Source organism: Bos taurus, chromosome 16 (genome assembly GCF_002263795.3).
Source record: "Bos taurus isolate L1 Dominette 01449 registration number 42190680 breed Hereford chromosome 16, ARS-UCD2.0, whole genome shotgun sequence".
In the NCBI taxonomy this organism is placed as follows: Eukaryota; Metazoa; Chordata; class Mammalia; order Artiodactyla; family Bovidae; genus Bos; species Bos taurus.
Genome location: NC_037343.1, coordinates 33,907,573 through 33,923,724, shown reverse-complemented (window position 1 = coordinate 33,923,724; position 16,152 = coordinate 33,907,573). Strand labels below are relative to the sequence as shown.

At 37.0% G+C, this 16,152-nt stretch overlaps 1 protein-coding gene across 16 annotated transcripts in view; it reads right to left on the bottom strand.

Moving 5' to 3' along the window:
* The window catches only part of CEP170 (centrosomal protein 170), a 130,781-nt gene that overhangs the window by 92,136 nt on the left and 22,493 nt on the right, over nt 1-16,152 (bottom strand). For all 16 annotated transcript variants that reach the window (XM_024976270.2, XM_024976274.2, XM_024976278.2 and 13 more), the window contains 1 exon segment: nt 1,571-1,716. In XM_024976270.2, coding sequence (XP_024832038.1) covers nt 1,571-1,675 — 105 coding nt within the window. In that variant the 5' untranslated portion in view covers nt 1,676-1,716.

Sequence of the window (16,152 nt, the reverse complement as noted above, 5' to 3'; positions counted from 1 at the left end):
TCCCTGTAAGTGTAAAAAGAGATTTATCCTGTAAGTTCCTAAACAGCCATTCCCATATTTCTTAAGATATTGCTATGCTGGTTCAAGACAAATGCCATGCAGAAACAGCCTCTTCCACTCTCTAAAGAATGAGTTCTACCCAGTTTGAACCTAAAATATGTTTCAGTTACAAGTGGCCTATATCCAAACAGAATCATTACTGCCTTCTTCTTAGTTGCTAGTCTCACCACTCCATCACATTGAGGAGCCCAGAAAATCTTTGTACTATTCTATTTCTCACTGAATTTGTTTAATTAAGGTATCATTAAACATGTAACTCATATAGCTCTACAGGGGCTTTACTTTTACTGTCTCAAAACTGTAAGTTCTTAAAGTAAAAATGTATATAAATATATGCAAATCTGACTTTTCTGGGGATAATGAAGGTTTTCTCAGTCTCAGCACTACTGATATTTTTGAGCAAATAATTCTTTGTTGTATGTGTTCTGGGGGTAACAGAGGAGGTATGAAGAAGTATTTTACATACCGTAGGGTGTTTAGCAAACCTGCTTGACCTTTGCCTGCTGAATGTCAGTAGCAATCACTTCCAGTCCTCCACCATGCATGACAATCAAAATGTCTCTAAATATTGCAGATATCTTTTGGAAAAGTTAGAGAAGGCAGGATCATACCAATTGAGAACCACTGGGCTAACACAATAAACATCTCTATTCTAAGCACTTGTTCAGTTTTTAATCAATAAAAGCGGGGACAGCAATTGGATAAAACTTTATTTTAGACTGTCAGGACCTATTAAATTAACAAAGTTCTCAAAAACTTGGGGATCATTTTTGCTAATTACTTTGCTCAAAAATATCTTAAAAGTGTGTTTTAAAAGTAATTGCTTTAAAATGAAGCTTCCCAGTGGCACAGTGGTAAAGAATCTACCTGCCAATGCAGGAGACCTAAGAGACATGGGTTTGATTCCTGCATCGGGAAGATCCCTTGGGAAAAGAAATGGCAACCCACTCCAGTATTCTTGCCTGGAAAATTTCCATGGACAGAGAAGTCTGGTGGGCTACAGTCTATGGGGTTGCAAAGAGTTGGGACACGACTGAGCATGCACACACCTTTAAAAATAATTCCGTTTTAAATACCAACAATCTGCATGCTCAAACTATTAGAAGATATAATGAATAAATATGAATATCTCTGAAAGAAACAGATTAATTCCAGTATCAATCAACTACCCATGAATAAAATTCAGTTTTACTTCATGCTATGCTAATTTTATGAATTAGTACACTTACATGGAGATAAAATTATTACTTGTGTGTTAAAAGTGCATAATGTGAAACTTCTTAAAAATAAACTTCTCTACTCAAAGTTCTCATTTTTTAATATATAATCTCCAAGACTTAGAACTTATTTTTAAATGGTACAAAAGGGAAAAAATTAAACTAGTAGCTAGAATTTAAAGAGGGAGAGTTGGAAAGCTCAAAGTTCACAGTAAAGTAGTGTTGCTGTTCAAAGAAAAATACTTCATAACAATTTCAGGTTTTGAGTAGACATAGAAGGTGGATGCAATTACCTGCAACATGAGCTCACAGTCATCTCTTCCAACAAAAATCATTTCTCGTGGCAGCCTGTGGCGAGTGCCTCCACTGCTCACCAAAAACCAGGATGTTAAGCTCATTTTCTGTTTAGCTTCTAAGTCTTTGGGAAAGCTACGTCATCCTGAAGAGAGAGATTTAGAAAAGCATACATTCAGATATTTTCAATTTCGGTATCTATTCACCAAACCCTGTAAGTAGGCCTTGGAATAGAACTGCATTCAACATTTACACCTGACTAAATAAATAGACAGTCCACAGATCCCAGGAAAAAAACATATCTAACATATTCTCAGAAGTAAGTCTACAAACTCCAATAAGAGGTCAATTAAAAAAAAAAATTAGTCAATTAGGCAGTCAACTAATAACATTTATCATATGTCTGAAAGGCTTTCAGCATAGCTTATAAGGTCTACAATTCTTAGGTAAATGATCACGTTTGTATAATGTTAACCTCAGTAAATGCTAGCAATATTACAATATTATACAAATAAGTATCTAAATTACAAATGATTTGAGAAAGACAGACTCAATTTAAATGAATATATTTGATAACTGATTAAGAGCTAACAAGGGACAACAAAGAAACTGCTTCACTATCAGTGTAGACCATTCAATGCTCTTTCAAAAGTATGCAATTTATGTACTGTACTTTTACCACTCTAATGGCAAAAAGTGAAGAGGAACCAAAAAGCCTCTTGATGAGGGTGAAAGAGGAGAGTGAAAAAGCTGGCTTGAAGCTTAACATTAAAAAACTAAGATTATGGCATCTGGTCCAATCATTTCATAGCAAACAGAAGGGGAAAAAGTAGAAACAGTGACAGATTTTATTTTCTTGGGCTCCAAAATCACTGTGGACAGTGACTACGTCCATGAAATTCAAAGACGCTTGCTCCTTGGAAGGAAAGCTATGACAAACCTGTGCTGTGCTTAGTCACTCAGTCATATCCAACTCTTTGCAACCCCATGGACTGAAGGCCGCCAGGCTCCTCTGTCCATGGGATTCTCCAGACAAGAATACTGGAGGGGGTTGCCCTCCTCCAGAGGATCTTCCCCAAAAGGGATAAAACCTATGTCTCTTGTACTGCAGGCAGATTTTTTACCATCTGAGCCACCAGGGAAGCCCTAGATAACATATTAAAAAGCAGAGACATCACTTTGCCAACAAAGGTCCGTATAGTCAAAACTATGGTTTATTCCAGTAGTCACGTACAGATATGACTACTGTACCGTATCTGTATGGTATACACCATACAGATGGTGGACCACAGAGAGAAGGTTGAGCATCAAAGAATTGATGGTTTTGAATTGTAGTCCTGGAAAAGACTCTTTAGAGTCCCTTGGACTGCAAGGAGATCAAACCAGTCAATCCTAAAGGAAATCAATTCTGAATATTCATTGGAAGGACTGATGCTGAAGCTGAACTCCAATACTTTGGCCACCTGATGCAAAGAGCTGACTCTTTGGAAAAGAACCTGATGCTGGGAAAGACTAAAGGCAACAGGAGAAGGGGATTGCAGAGGACGAGATGATTAGACAGCATCACCTATTCAATGGACATGAGTTTGAGCAAACTCTAAGAGACAGTGGAGGACAGAGGAGCCTGGTGTGTTGCAGTTCATGGTGACTGAAAAACAACTTTCTAAATACATTTTTCCTAGAGCCGCAGTTCCTAAACTTTTTGTCCTTGAGATTCTTCTACACTCAGAAAAAAAAAAAAAGACCCTAAAGAACATTTTGTTTACATGGATTAGATATATTAATATTTATCATATTAGAAATAAAAACCGAGAAACTGGTATGAATTAATTCATTTTAAAATTATTGATAAATCAATTTTACAGAATAGCTAACATTTTAATGAAGACTAATTATACTTCCCCCAAAATCAGTGAGACTAATACCATTATACATTTTTTAAAATCAAATCTTTAAGGTCTGATTTAATAGAAGATTTTCATATCTGCTCTGAATTCAATCTGTTTAACTTAAAATACTTAAAAACTTAGCTTCATACTTATTTCCAGATAACTAATGGGAAATGGTAAATTTATTTTAATAATCTTTCCAAATAAATGAAGATGGTTTTCTTTGATACTACACCAAAACTTCCCAGGTGGTAATTTCTTGAATGTTATTTACAATACGGAATCTGAAACTGCATACATTTTAACATGAGAATCTATTTTCTGCTTTGAAGGGATTTTGTAACTTCATACATTGATCACTTGAAAAACACTGGCTCCCTAAGTTACACAGATCTTCCAAGTGATGATACATTTTACTATACTATTTAAAAATATCACATTCATTTAATATCATCATTCATCTCATCAGAAAAGTCTTTTAAGTTCTGGGCAGTTGTGAAGCAGCAGAATCAAGTTCCTGAAATTCAAATTTTCTCTTGCAAGCCTAATTTTCCTGTCAAAAAACACTGTTAATTCTTTTCCTTGAAGTGACAGGTTTATATTGTCTACCAAATACTCAAGTTTGCAAAACCATAATTTGTCTGCCAGTCATTATTTCAAGTAAAAATAGTGTTCCATGAAACAACTGGCTAGTTCAGCTCACAACTCAAACAATAACACAAATGCTTTTCTTGAGACAACCGTGGTACTTTGGTACACAGAAAAAAGTGCTTTATGTGCAGTTCCATTTAGTCACACAGAACATTAAAAAGATGGTGATTCGAAGGTCAAGATTTATTAGACTTAATACTTTTTAACACTTTATCAAGGACATTCTTTAGTGAAACCGGCTTTTTTTTCTTACTTTCCAGTGCACGGCAGTGAAGAATATGACTGCTATTAGCACAGTAGGATGCCAGTGCCTTCACTAAGGAAGCAGCAGCCTTAGCCAGCATTGTTTTTCATATCAGTTCAAAGGTCCATACAATAAAAAAAGCAAATAATGCTTTGATAATATTAAGAAAACAGTTTTGACTTCACGACCCGTGATATGGTTTCAGGGACTCCCAGAGGCCTGTTGACTGAGCTTCAAGAACTACTGTCTTAGAGGATGTGACTATGTCATTATGAGCATAAACTTAAGAGTCAGACACTCCTGTTCTACAGTTATTTCTGCATGACCTTGGCCAAGTTACTTACTCCGGGTCCCTTAGTTTCCTCTTGTGTAAAATGGAAACAAGGATAGTGTCTACATGACAGCTTTTTTCTTATGGATCAAAGACTACTACTTACAGTATATTTTTCCTGTGAAATGATCCATTCTCTTACGATTTAATAAGCAGCAAACCTTGTGGCTCAGCTGGTAAAGAATCTGCCTACAATGAGGGAGACCTGGGTTCGATCCCTGGGTTGGGAAGATTCCCTGGAGAAGGGAAAGGCTACCCACTCCGGTATTCTGACCTGGAGAATTCCATGGACTGTAGAGTCCATGGGGTCGCAAAGAGCTGGACACAACTGAATGACTTTTACTTTCACTTTATACCACAAAACAATGAAACATTCTGCAATAAGAAACACATCTATACATTAAAAGAAAATCCTTTAAAATGTGGACTTTTATGTTAAAGTAAAAACCTTGTATGTTATGAATTTGTCTACACATACATGAAACCATGCGCTTCATCAAAATAAGCAAATAATTTTCTGTAAAGTGAAAACTATTAAGTTCTATTCTCTTTTGAGTTTATTACATTAATATGGTCAATTTATGTGGATTCTTAAATCTTCCATTCACCTAACTCCTTGATGCAGATGCTGCTGTTAGTCTTCTACTCATCAGTCTGCAATGTGCAAGCTCAGCTGTCAAGTTGTGTCCACCTCTTTGTGACTCATGAACTGTAGCCCTCAGGACCCTCTGTCCACGGAATTTTCCAGGCAAGAATACCGGAGTTGGTTGCCATTTCCTTCTCCAAGGGATCTTGCTGACCCAGGGATCACACCTGCATCTCCTACATTGGCAGGCAGGCTCTTTACCACTGAGCCAGCAAAGGAAGCATTCATCTGTGTACTTTCCGTCAAAATGGTTTTCAGCATTTCATACGTCAAGTGTTGCTACTGCTACTGCTAAGTCACTTCAGTCGTGTCCGACTCTGTGCGACCCCACAGATGGCAGCCCACCAGGCTCTGCCGTCCCTGGGATTCTCCAGGCAAGAATAGTGGAGTGGGTTGCCATTTCCTTCTCCAATGCATGAAAGTGAAAAGAGAAAGTGAAGTCGCTCAGTCGTGTTCGACTCTTAGCAAGCCCATGGACTGCAGCCTACTAGGCTCCTCCATCCATGGGATTTTCCAGGCAAGGGTACTGGAGTGGGGTGCCATTGCCTTCTCCGTAAGTCGTGTCCAACTCTTGCGAACCCATAGACTGTAGCCCACCAGGCTCCTTGGTCCATGGGATTTCCCAGGCAAGAATACTGGAGTGGGTTGCCATTCCCTTCTCCAGGGGATGTTCCCAACCCAGGGATCGAACCTGGGTCTCCTGAATTGCAGGCGGATTCTCTACTGCCTGAGCCACCAGGGAAGCCCAAATAAGTACATAACTATATAAAATAAAATTTTATATAAATCTGGAAAACTCAGCAGTGGCCACAGGACTTTTCATTTCATTCCACTGAAATGAAAAGGTCAGTTTTCATTTCAATCCCAAAGAAGGGTAATGCCAAAGAATGTCCAAACTACCTCAAAATCACGTTCATTTCACATGCTAGCAAGGTAACACTCAAAATCCTTCAAGCCAGGCTTCAACAGAATGTGAAAAAAAACTTCCAGATGTACAAGAGGGACTTAGAAAAGGCAGAGGAACTAGAGACCAAATTGCCAGCATCCACTGGGTCACAGAAAAATCAAGGGAATTCCAGAAAAACATCTTCTTCTGCGTCATTGACTATGCGAAAGACTTTGGCTGTGTGGATCACAACAAACTATGGAAAATTCTTAAAGAGATGGGAATACCAGGCCATCTAACCTGCCTCCTGAGAAATATATATGCAGGTCAAGAAGCAACAGTTAGAAATGGACATGGAACAATGGACTGGTTCAAAATTGGGAACGAGTATGCTTATTGTTACCCTGCTTATTTAACTTATATGCAGAGTACATCATGCATAATGCCAGGCTGAATAGAGCACAAGCTGGAAATAAGATTGCCAGGAGAATTATCAATAACCTCAGATATGCAGATGACACCACCCTTATGGCAGAAAGCGAAGAGGAACTAAAGAGACTCTTGGTAAAGGTGAAAGGAGAGAGTGAAAAGGCTGGCTTAAAACTCGACGTTCAAAAAAAGAAGATTATGGCATCTGGTCCCATCAATTCATGGCAAACAGGTGGGGAACCAATGGAAACAGTGACAGACTTCTTTCTTGGACTCCAAAATCACTACGCACAGTGACTGTAGCCATGAAATTAAAAGATGCTTACTCCTTGGAAGAAAAGCTACGACAAACCTAGATAGTATATTAAAAAGCAGAGACATTACTTTGCTGACAAAAGTCCGTATAATCAAATCTATGGTTTTTCCAGTAGTCGTGTATGGATGTGATCAGTTCAGTTCAGTTCAGTTGCTCAGCTGTGTCCGACTCTTTGTGACCTCATGGACTGCAGCACGCCAGGCTTTCCTGTCCATCACCAACTCCCAGAGCTTACTCAAACTCATGTCCATCAAGTCGGTGATGCCATAAACCATCTCATCCTCTGTCATCCCCTTCTCCTGCCTTCAACCCTTCCCAGGAGCAGGGTCTTTTCCAACGAGTCAGTTGTTCAGATTAGCTGGCCAAAGTATTGGAGCTTCAGCTTTAGCATCAGTCCTTTCAATGAATATTCAGGATATCCTTTAGGATCGACTGGTTGGATCTCCTTGCAGTCCAAGGGACTCTCAAGAGTCTTCTCCAACACCACAGTTCAAAAGCATCAATTCTTCAGTGCTCACTTTCTTTATGATTCAACTCTCACATCCATGCATGACCACTGGAAACACCACAGCTTTGACTAGACAGACCTTTGTCAGCAAAGTAACGTCTCTGCTTTTAAATACACTGTCTAGGTTGGTCATAGTTTTTCTTCCAAGGAGCAAGCATCTTTTCATTTCATAGCTGCAGTCACCATCTGCAGTGATTTTGGAACCCAATAAAATAAAGTCTCTCCTGTTTCCATTGTTTCTCCGTCTATTTGCCATGAAGTGATGGGACCAGGTGCCATGATCTTCATTTTTTGAATGTTGAGTTTTAAGCCAGCTTTGTCACTCTCCTCTTTCACTTTCATCAAGAGGCTCTTTAGTTCCTCTTCACTTTCTACCAGAAGCGTGGTGTCATCTGCTTATCTGAGGTTATTGATATTTCTCCCAGCAATCTTGGTTCCATCCTGTGCCTCTCGTAAACCCTGGCATTTCTCATTATATACTTTGTATATAAGTTAAATAAGCAGAGTGACAATATACAGCCTTGACGTACTCCTTTACCAATTTTGAACTAGTCCATTGTTCCATGTCTGGTTTTAACTGTTGATGCTTGACCTGCATACATATTTCTCAGGAGGCAGGTATGGTGGTCTGGTATCAGCCAGACCCATCATCAGCCCCACTCATTATCAAAATACATCAACTAAACAATAATCATACATTGCATATCGTTTATGTCAATGCTCTAAAATTACTCACTTAAACATTTTAGGGAAAAATTATGATAATATATAAAATGCCTTGTAACTTATTCATAAAATGAAAAATACTACAACCTTTAATTCATACATATTTCAATTCTGAAGAGTCCATTTAATGGATCACTGATTGAACTTCCTGAAACACCTTCTCAAAGCACAGTCTTTAGGTCATACTGGAAATCTAAAGACTCAATAGTATGGAGGACCACTGACCTTCACAAAGATTACAGTCCCAGACCTTCTTACATACTCAAGTGCAACCATAAACTATAACGTTTGCTCTATGACTTTGCAATTCCTCAAATTAAAGGTGGTGATAATGATAGAATAGGATAGATACACAGGTATTTATTGAAGTCCCAGCAAAGGACTGTAGACAGAGAGGGAAACCTAGGAAACTTTGGGAGACCACTGTAAGTTAATGATCGCTCAAGAAAGCTATTGGAACATCATGGGAGGAAGCAGCCTTACTTAACTATAAAGCCATAAATAAAAGCACAAGATACGCCCCAGGCCATGAGGTGAAAGAAAAATGTCACCACCCTTCTACTGATTAGAATAAATGCTATGACAATCCTAGTTGACCTCACAGGAGGTGCTGGTGATATAAGCCTGATATCTTCTTGAAGAAGGTGGTCTTTGCCCTCTCTTTAACTTTTCTTTGATTATAAAATTTTAGTCTTCTTGATCCTCGGGGCAGAGATTCCTCATGTGCTCACTTACTTGTATCTCTCACAAGTGCTTTATGTTAATAAAACTACTTCTTGCCTATCACTTGTGTGCTGAGACAAAAGGAACCTGAGCCTCAGTAAGTCCAGATGCAAGGTGACTGATTCTGATTAAATGACCATGGGTTCAAGTTTTTATTAGGGTTTTGCCTGGGAATTTGAGTCCCAGCATGTGGGTTCAAGGCCCAGTCTGAGGTGCACTGTTTCAGTGGGGCTATAATTTCCCTCTATATAACTCTGGGCTATGCTTCATGACTTGTTTTGGCCAATGGGGTGATGTTAATAGTTGTGATGCAAATGGAGACTAAAATATGCTTGGGCAACTGGGTTTGATCTCTTGTACCTCTGCCTTCACCATAAAAAGAACATGCCCTGGCTAGCCCATTGGTTCAAGAAGAAAGACATATGGAAGAGATATAGATCTAACACAGAACTTGAAGCATGCCCTCAAGTATGTCATTCAACCACTAAGAACAGATATATGAACAACAATAAAATTACTGTTGTTTTGAGTCATTGAGAGATTTGCAGGTTGACTATAATGCACAAAAGATGAGTATAATTTACTGAAATAGAAGGTCTTTCAACAGTAGAATGAGAATCCAATACACTTATTTCTAAAAATATACATATGAAATTTTTGTTGAAATTGTCCCCTTTTCCCCACTTTCTTCATCTCAGAATGGTAACATTTATTTGTGTAATTAAACCTAAGGCTGTGATGTATTACAGAACTACAAACTGTAGGTAAAGGGAGCTTATTTTAACAAAAAATACAAAAATGAGAGAATCCAGAAACAGAAGAAGATGCAAGCTCACTTTTTCGGGTGAACAAGGTCAACATCTACAGTTTACTTTTCCACCATTTGCAACAGTTCAGTTTACCCACAGGAGAATCATCCAAGCTCCTCTCATAGTGGGCAAAAACACACTGATGATGTTGCAGAAGTCAAGTTGAGAGAAATGAGTGGGAAGAATCTCACCATTCTGTGTGAAGAGTGTGTATGTTATCTGCCTGGTTAAGCAGAGCACTTTACCCTACCCTTGAGTAAGCTTGATGGTCACATGTTTGGAGTCTCTCTGATATAGTATCTTCAGATAATAAACCTCTCAACTTCTGTGGGAATGGGGGTTTGGGCAACGAGCCCTGATAGTTTTTTATGTGAACTTTCAACTAATTTCCTTGTTTTCAGTCCATCCTGCCTACTAAGATACAGGGTATGTCACATTCCCCAGCCTTTCCAAGATTCTAAGAGAATTCAATTGTTTATTTAGTTCTTCCTACCACAGTTCCCCCTCTTCCAAAACTTTCTCAACGTCTCTTCCTCTCCTTCTCTTTGTATTAGTGAGACTGGGAAGAAGTGAGAAAATTTCAGGGGTCCTATTCAAAATACTTCTTGAAAACTGTTTCTTTTAGCATACAATTTTGAAATAACACTGAACTACAGATTGACTCGAGAAATTTAGCTACTCTTAAAAGAAGTGAATTTCCAATGATAATATCTCTTCTCCATATTTGTAGTTTGGTTATTTCATTCTAATTCCATTGAGTTCAGATTTCAAGTTAGGTACTATTAATATTACAAGTACTAGCTGTGATTCAATAGAAGCTAAAAAGTAAGGGGGGAAAAGTCTCCATGATTATGTTAATCTAACTCTGGATATGCCTCCAGACAATTCCTAGACAAGTGAGGATAATAGTTCATCAAACAACATATGATATGCTAATATATTTCCATATTCTTAAATGAAATGGCTAAAAAAATATTCTTGGTAACTTTATGAATTTGGAAAGAAGCTACTATAAGGAAAACTTCAAAGTGAAAGTGAAGTCGCTTAGTCGTGTCTGACTCTTTGCGACCCCATGGACTGTAGCCTACCAGGCTCCTCCCTCCATGGGATTCTCCAGGCAAGGAAAACTTCAAACACGTATATATTTCAAAGTGCTTCCTAATAAAACCTTTGTATTAAATTCTCCTATGAAAATGAAGAAAATAGTAGACTGGATAAAATAAAATTGTCCATCTTCATGCCATCTATGAGAGAATCTGTAAGGAAAACACAATAAAAGAAATTCCATGCAAACGGTAATCAAAACAAAGTTGAGATGGCTATGTCAATGTCAGATAAAGTAGACTTTAGTTCAAAAAAGCTTATGAAAGGCAAAGAACATTATATATTGATAAAAGGTTCAATACATCAAGAGAATATAAAAACTGCAAACATACACAACAACAGAACACCGAAATATATGAAGCAAAAACAGATAAAATTAAAAGAAAAAACAGACAGTAGAACAATAATAGTTGAAGACTTCAGTACTCCACTTTCAACTATGAAAAACAACTAGACAGATCAATAAAGGATTTTACAACACTAGAAACCAATCTGATGTAACACTTCACTCAGACACATTTTTCTCAAGTGCATGAAGTACATTTTCATGACATAATGTTAGGAGTAAAACAAGTCTTAATGAATTTAAAAAGATGGAAAACGTACAAAACAACTTTTCTAATCACAGTCGAATCATTCATCAGTAACAGAAGGAAAACTGGAAAATTCTCAATATATAAAAATTAAACAACACACTTTGACAATGAGTAGTAAAGACGCAATCATAAAAGAATTTAAAAGAAAAAGCAAATGAAAGCAACACAGAATAAAAAACTAATAATATTTGTTCAAAACTAGTCCTAATAGCGGAGAAGGCAATGGCACCCCACTCCAGTACTTTTGCCTGGAAAATCCCATGGATGGAGGAGCCTGGTAGGCTGCAGTCCATGGGGTCGCTAAGAGTCGGACACGGCTGAGCGACTTCGCTTTCACTTTTCACTTTCATGCACTGGAGAAGGAAATGGCAACCCACTCCAGTGTTCTTGCCTGGAGAACCCAGGGATGGGGGAGCCTGGTGGCTGCCGTCTATGGGGTCGCACAGAGTCGGACATGACTGAAGTGACTTAGCATAGCATTAGCATAGTCCTAATAGGGAAAGTTACAATTACAATTATAGCTGTAACCACTGTAAAAAGGAAAAAAAAAAAAAAGCAAAAAAAAAAAAAAAGATCTCAAATCAATAATCTAAGTGCACACTTTAAAGAAACCAAAACCAAAGCTAATTGAAGTAAGAAGACAATAAAGATTACTATTTAAAGCTGTGGCCTTTTCTTTTTTGCTTAAAGGAATCACTTAACGTTCTTGTAAAGCTTGTTTGGTGGTGCTGAGTTCTTTTAGCTTTTGCTCGTTTGTAAAATTTTGATCTGTCAAATCTCAATGAGAATCTTGTCTGGTAGATTTTTCTGAGTTGTAGATCTCCCCTCTTCATCCCTTTAAATACATTGTTTCACTTTCTTCTCACATGCAGAAGCTCAGTTCCTTGTATGTAACTGTTGTTGATCCCTTGCTGCTTTTAATACTCTCTTTATTTTTAAATTTTTGCTACTTTAATTACAATATATATTGATGCAGTCCACTTTGGGTGATCCTCTTTGGGACACTCTGTATGTCCTGGACCTAGATATCTGCTTCCTTTTCCAGGTTAGGGAAGTTTTCCGCTACAGTATCTTCAAATATGTTTTCTGTCCCTTTCTCTCTCCTCCTTCTAAGAAGCCTATAATGTGAATGTTTTTACACCTGACTTTGTGCCAGTGGTCTCTTAATCTAGCCTCATTTTAAATTTAAATTATTTTCTGTTAATCTTGTGTGACTGCCACTACTCTGTCTCCCAGTATGCTGACTATTCCTCTGTATAATATAACCTACTGCCGATTCCTTCTAATGGATCTTAAATTTTCAGTTATATATTCTTCAGTTGTGTTTCTTTTTTTACATTTTCTAATTTTTTACTAATCACTCCATTTACATAAATGAACAGTCATTCACTCAACAAATCAATAAGAAGACATTAACCTTAAATGATATATTAGACTGGATGAACTTAATAGCAACATATAAAACACTCCATCCAAAAGCAGCAGAATACACATTCTTTTCAAGTATATATGGAATATACTTCAGGATAGATCACATGCTAGGCCACAAAACAAGATTCAGTAAATCTGAGGAAACTGAAATCATATGAAGCAACTTTTCAACCAAAACAATACTGTATTAGGAATCAACTACAAGGGGAAAAAATATACAAATCTCAAATTGATGGAGGTTTAACAAAATGCTACTAAACCACCAATGGATCATTGAAAAAATTAAAGAAGAAACCCCAAAATACCTGTAGACAGTGAAAATGAAAACACAATGATCCAAAATGTTTGGGTTGCAGCAAAAGCATTTCAGAGATAGAAATTTATAGTGATACAAGTTTACCTCAGGAAACACAAAAGATCTCAAACAACCTAATGTTATGCCTAAAGGAACTACCAAAAAAAAAAAAACCAGCAAAACAAAACCCAAAGTTAGAAGAAGAAAAGAAATCATAAAGATCAGAGCAGAAATAAACAGAGACTAAAAAAAAAGAAAAGAAAGAAAAGATCAATGAAACTAAAAGCTAGTTCTTTGAAAAGATAAACAAAATTGATAAACCTATATAGCCAGACTCATCAAGAAAAAAGAGGGCACAAATCATAAAATCAGAAATGAAAAAGAAGTTACAATCAATACTGCAGAAACTCAAAGAATTGTAAGAGATTACTATGAACAATATTATGCCAATAAAATGGGCAACCCAGAAGAAATGGACAAATTCCCAGAAATACACAATCGTTTCAATACTGAACTGGGAAGAAACAGAAAACATTAACAGACCAATTAGTAGATGAAACTGAATCATTAATTTAAACAAACAAACAAACTCCAAACAAACAAAAGTTCAGGCCCAGATGGCTTCACAGGTGAATTCTAACAAATATTTAGAGGAGAGTTAACTTAAACTATTCCAAAAAAGTGCAGAGGAAGGAGCTCTTCCAAACCCATTTTATGAAGCCACATCACCCCAATAGCAAAACGAGACAAAGACAATACAAAAAAAGAAAACTGCAGGCCAGTGTCACTGATGAAGCAGGATGCAAAACTTTTAAACAAGTTAGTAGCAAACCAAACTCAACAATATATCAAAAAGATTACACACCATGATTAAATGGGATTTACCCCAGGGATGCAAGGACTTTTCAATATCTGACAATCAATTATTTATGATAAAGACCCTCCAGGAGGTGGGCACAGAAGAAAAATACCTCATCATAATGAAGGCCATATATGATAAACCTACAGCTAATATCATACTCAATGGAGAAAAGCAGAATGCATTTCCTTTAAGATCGGGAATAATACAAGGATTCCCACTCTCACCACTTTTACCTAACATAGTATTGGAAGTCTTGGCCACAGCCATCAGAGAAGAAAAAGAAATACAAGGAATACAAACCAGAAAGGAAGAAGTAAAACTGTCACTGTTTGCAGACAAAATGATACTACACACAGAAAATCCTAAAGATGTCAGCAGAAAACTGCTAAAGTTCATTACTGAATTTGGTGAAACTGCAGTATACAAAATTAGTATACAGAAATCTGCAACATTTCTATATACTAATGATGAACGATCAGAAAGATAATTTAAGAAAACAATCTTATTTCTCATTCTATCAAAAAGAATTAAGTACTTCAGAATAAATTTAAGGAGGTGAAAGACTGATAATCAGAAAACTGTAAAATATGGAAGAAAGAAATTGAAAATGGTACAAATGGAAAGACATGCTGTGTTCATGCATTGTAAGAATTAATACTGTTATACTGTTAAAATGTCCATACCGCCAAAAGCAAATAATAACTAGAACAAATCTAAAAATTGTGTGGAAACACAAAAGACACTCAATAGGCCCAAAAAATACTGATAAAGAACAAAGCTGGCAGTCCTCATTTTCAAATCATACTATAAGGCTGCAGTAATCAAAACAGTATGGCACTGGCCTAAAAAGAGATTCTGTTCCATCAATGGAACAGAATAAAGAGCCCAGAAATAAACCCATGTGTATATGGTGAATTAATCTATGACAAAGTAGGCAAGAATGTACACTGGAGAAAAATACCCTCTTCAATAAATGATGTTGATAACCTGGATGGCCACATACAAAGCACTCAAACTGGACTACTCTCTCACATCTTATACAAAAATAAACTGCAAATGGATTAAAGACTTAAACGTAAAGATTGAAGCCATAAAATCCCTAGAAAACATATGTAGTATACTGTATCTCTCCTCAAGTAAGTGAAGCAAAACAAAAAAATAAACAAGTGTGACTACATCAAACTAAAACATTGTTGCACTATGAAGAAAGCTATTAACAAACAGAAAAGGCAGCCTACTGAATGGGACAAGATATTTGCAAATTATGTACATGATAAAGGTTTAATATCCAAATTGTATATGTGATAATAGGCAAAAACACTAAGATTTCATGCAATTCAACATCAACAGGAACATGAAAGATGCTGAACACTGCTAACCACCAAAAAAAAGCAAAGTGAAAACTGCAATAAGATACCTCACACCTGTCAGCCTCACACCATCAGGGCACCTCACACCTCCCCTGTCAGCTATCATCAGGGGACTTCCCTGGTGGTCCACTGGTTAAGACTCCATGCTTCCAATGCAGTGGCCACAGGTTTGATCCCTGGTTGGGGAACTAAGATCCCAAGCCACACACGCACAAAAAGAACAGCTCTTATCAAAAAGACCACAAATAGCAAATGATGGCAAAGATGTTAAGAAAAGGGAACTCAACAAAGACACTGAGAAAAGGGAACTGTTTTACTTGGTAAAACAGTATGAAGTTCCTCAGAAAACTCAAAATAGAACTAACAGAGGATCCAGCAATCCCATTCCTGGGTATATATCAGAAGGAAACAAAAACACTAATTCAAAAAGATATATTAAATATATACCTCAATGTTCAGAGCAGCATTACTTATAATGCTTGAGATATGGAAGTAATCTAAGAGTCCATCCATCAATAGATGGAACAAATAAAAGATGTGGGATATATACTTATATAGAATGAAATACTACTTGAGCCATAGAATAAAATTTTGCCATTTTCAACAACATGGATGGACCTGGAAGATATTATGCTAAGTGAAATAAGTCAGTGAAAGACATCTGCATACTGTATGATATCACATATATGTATAATCTAAATACAAAACAAACTAGTGAATATAACAGAAAGGAGACTCACAGATATAGTGGTTACCAGTGAGAGC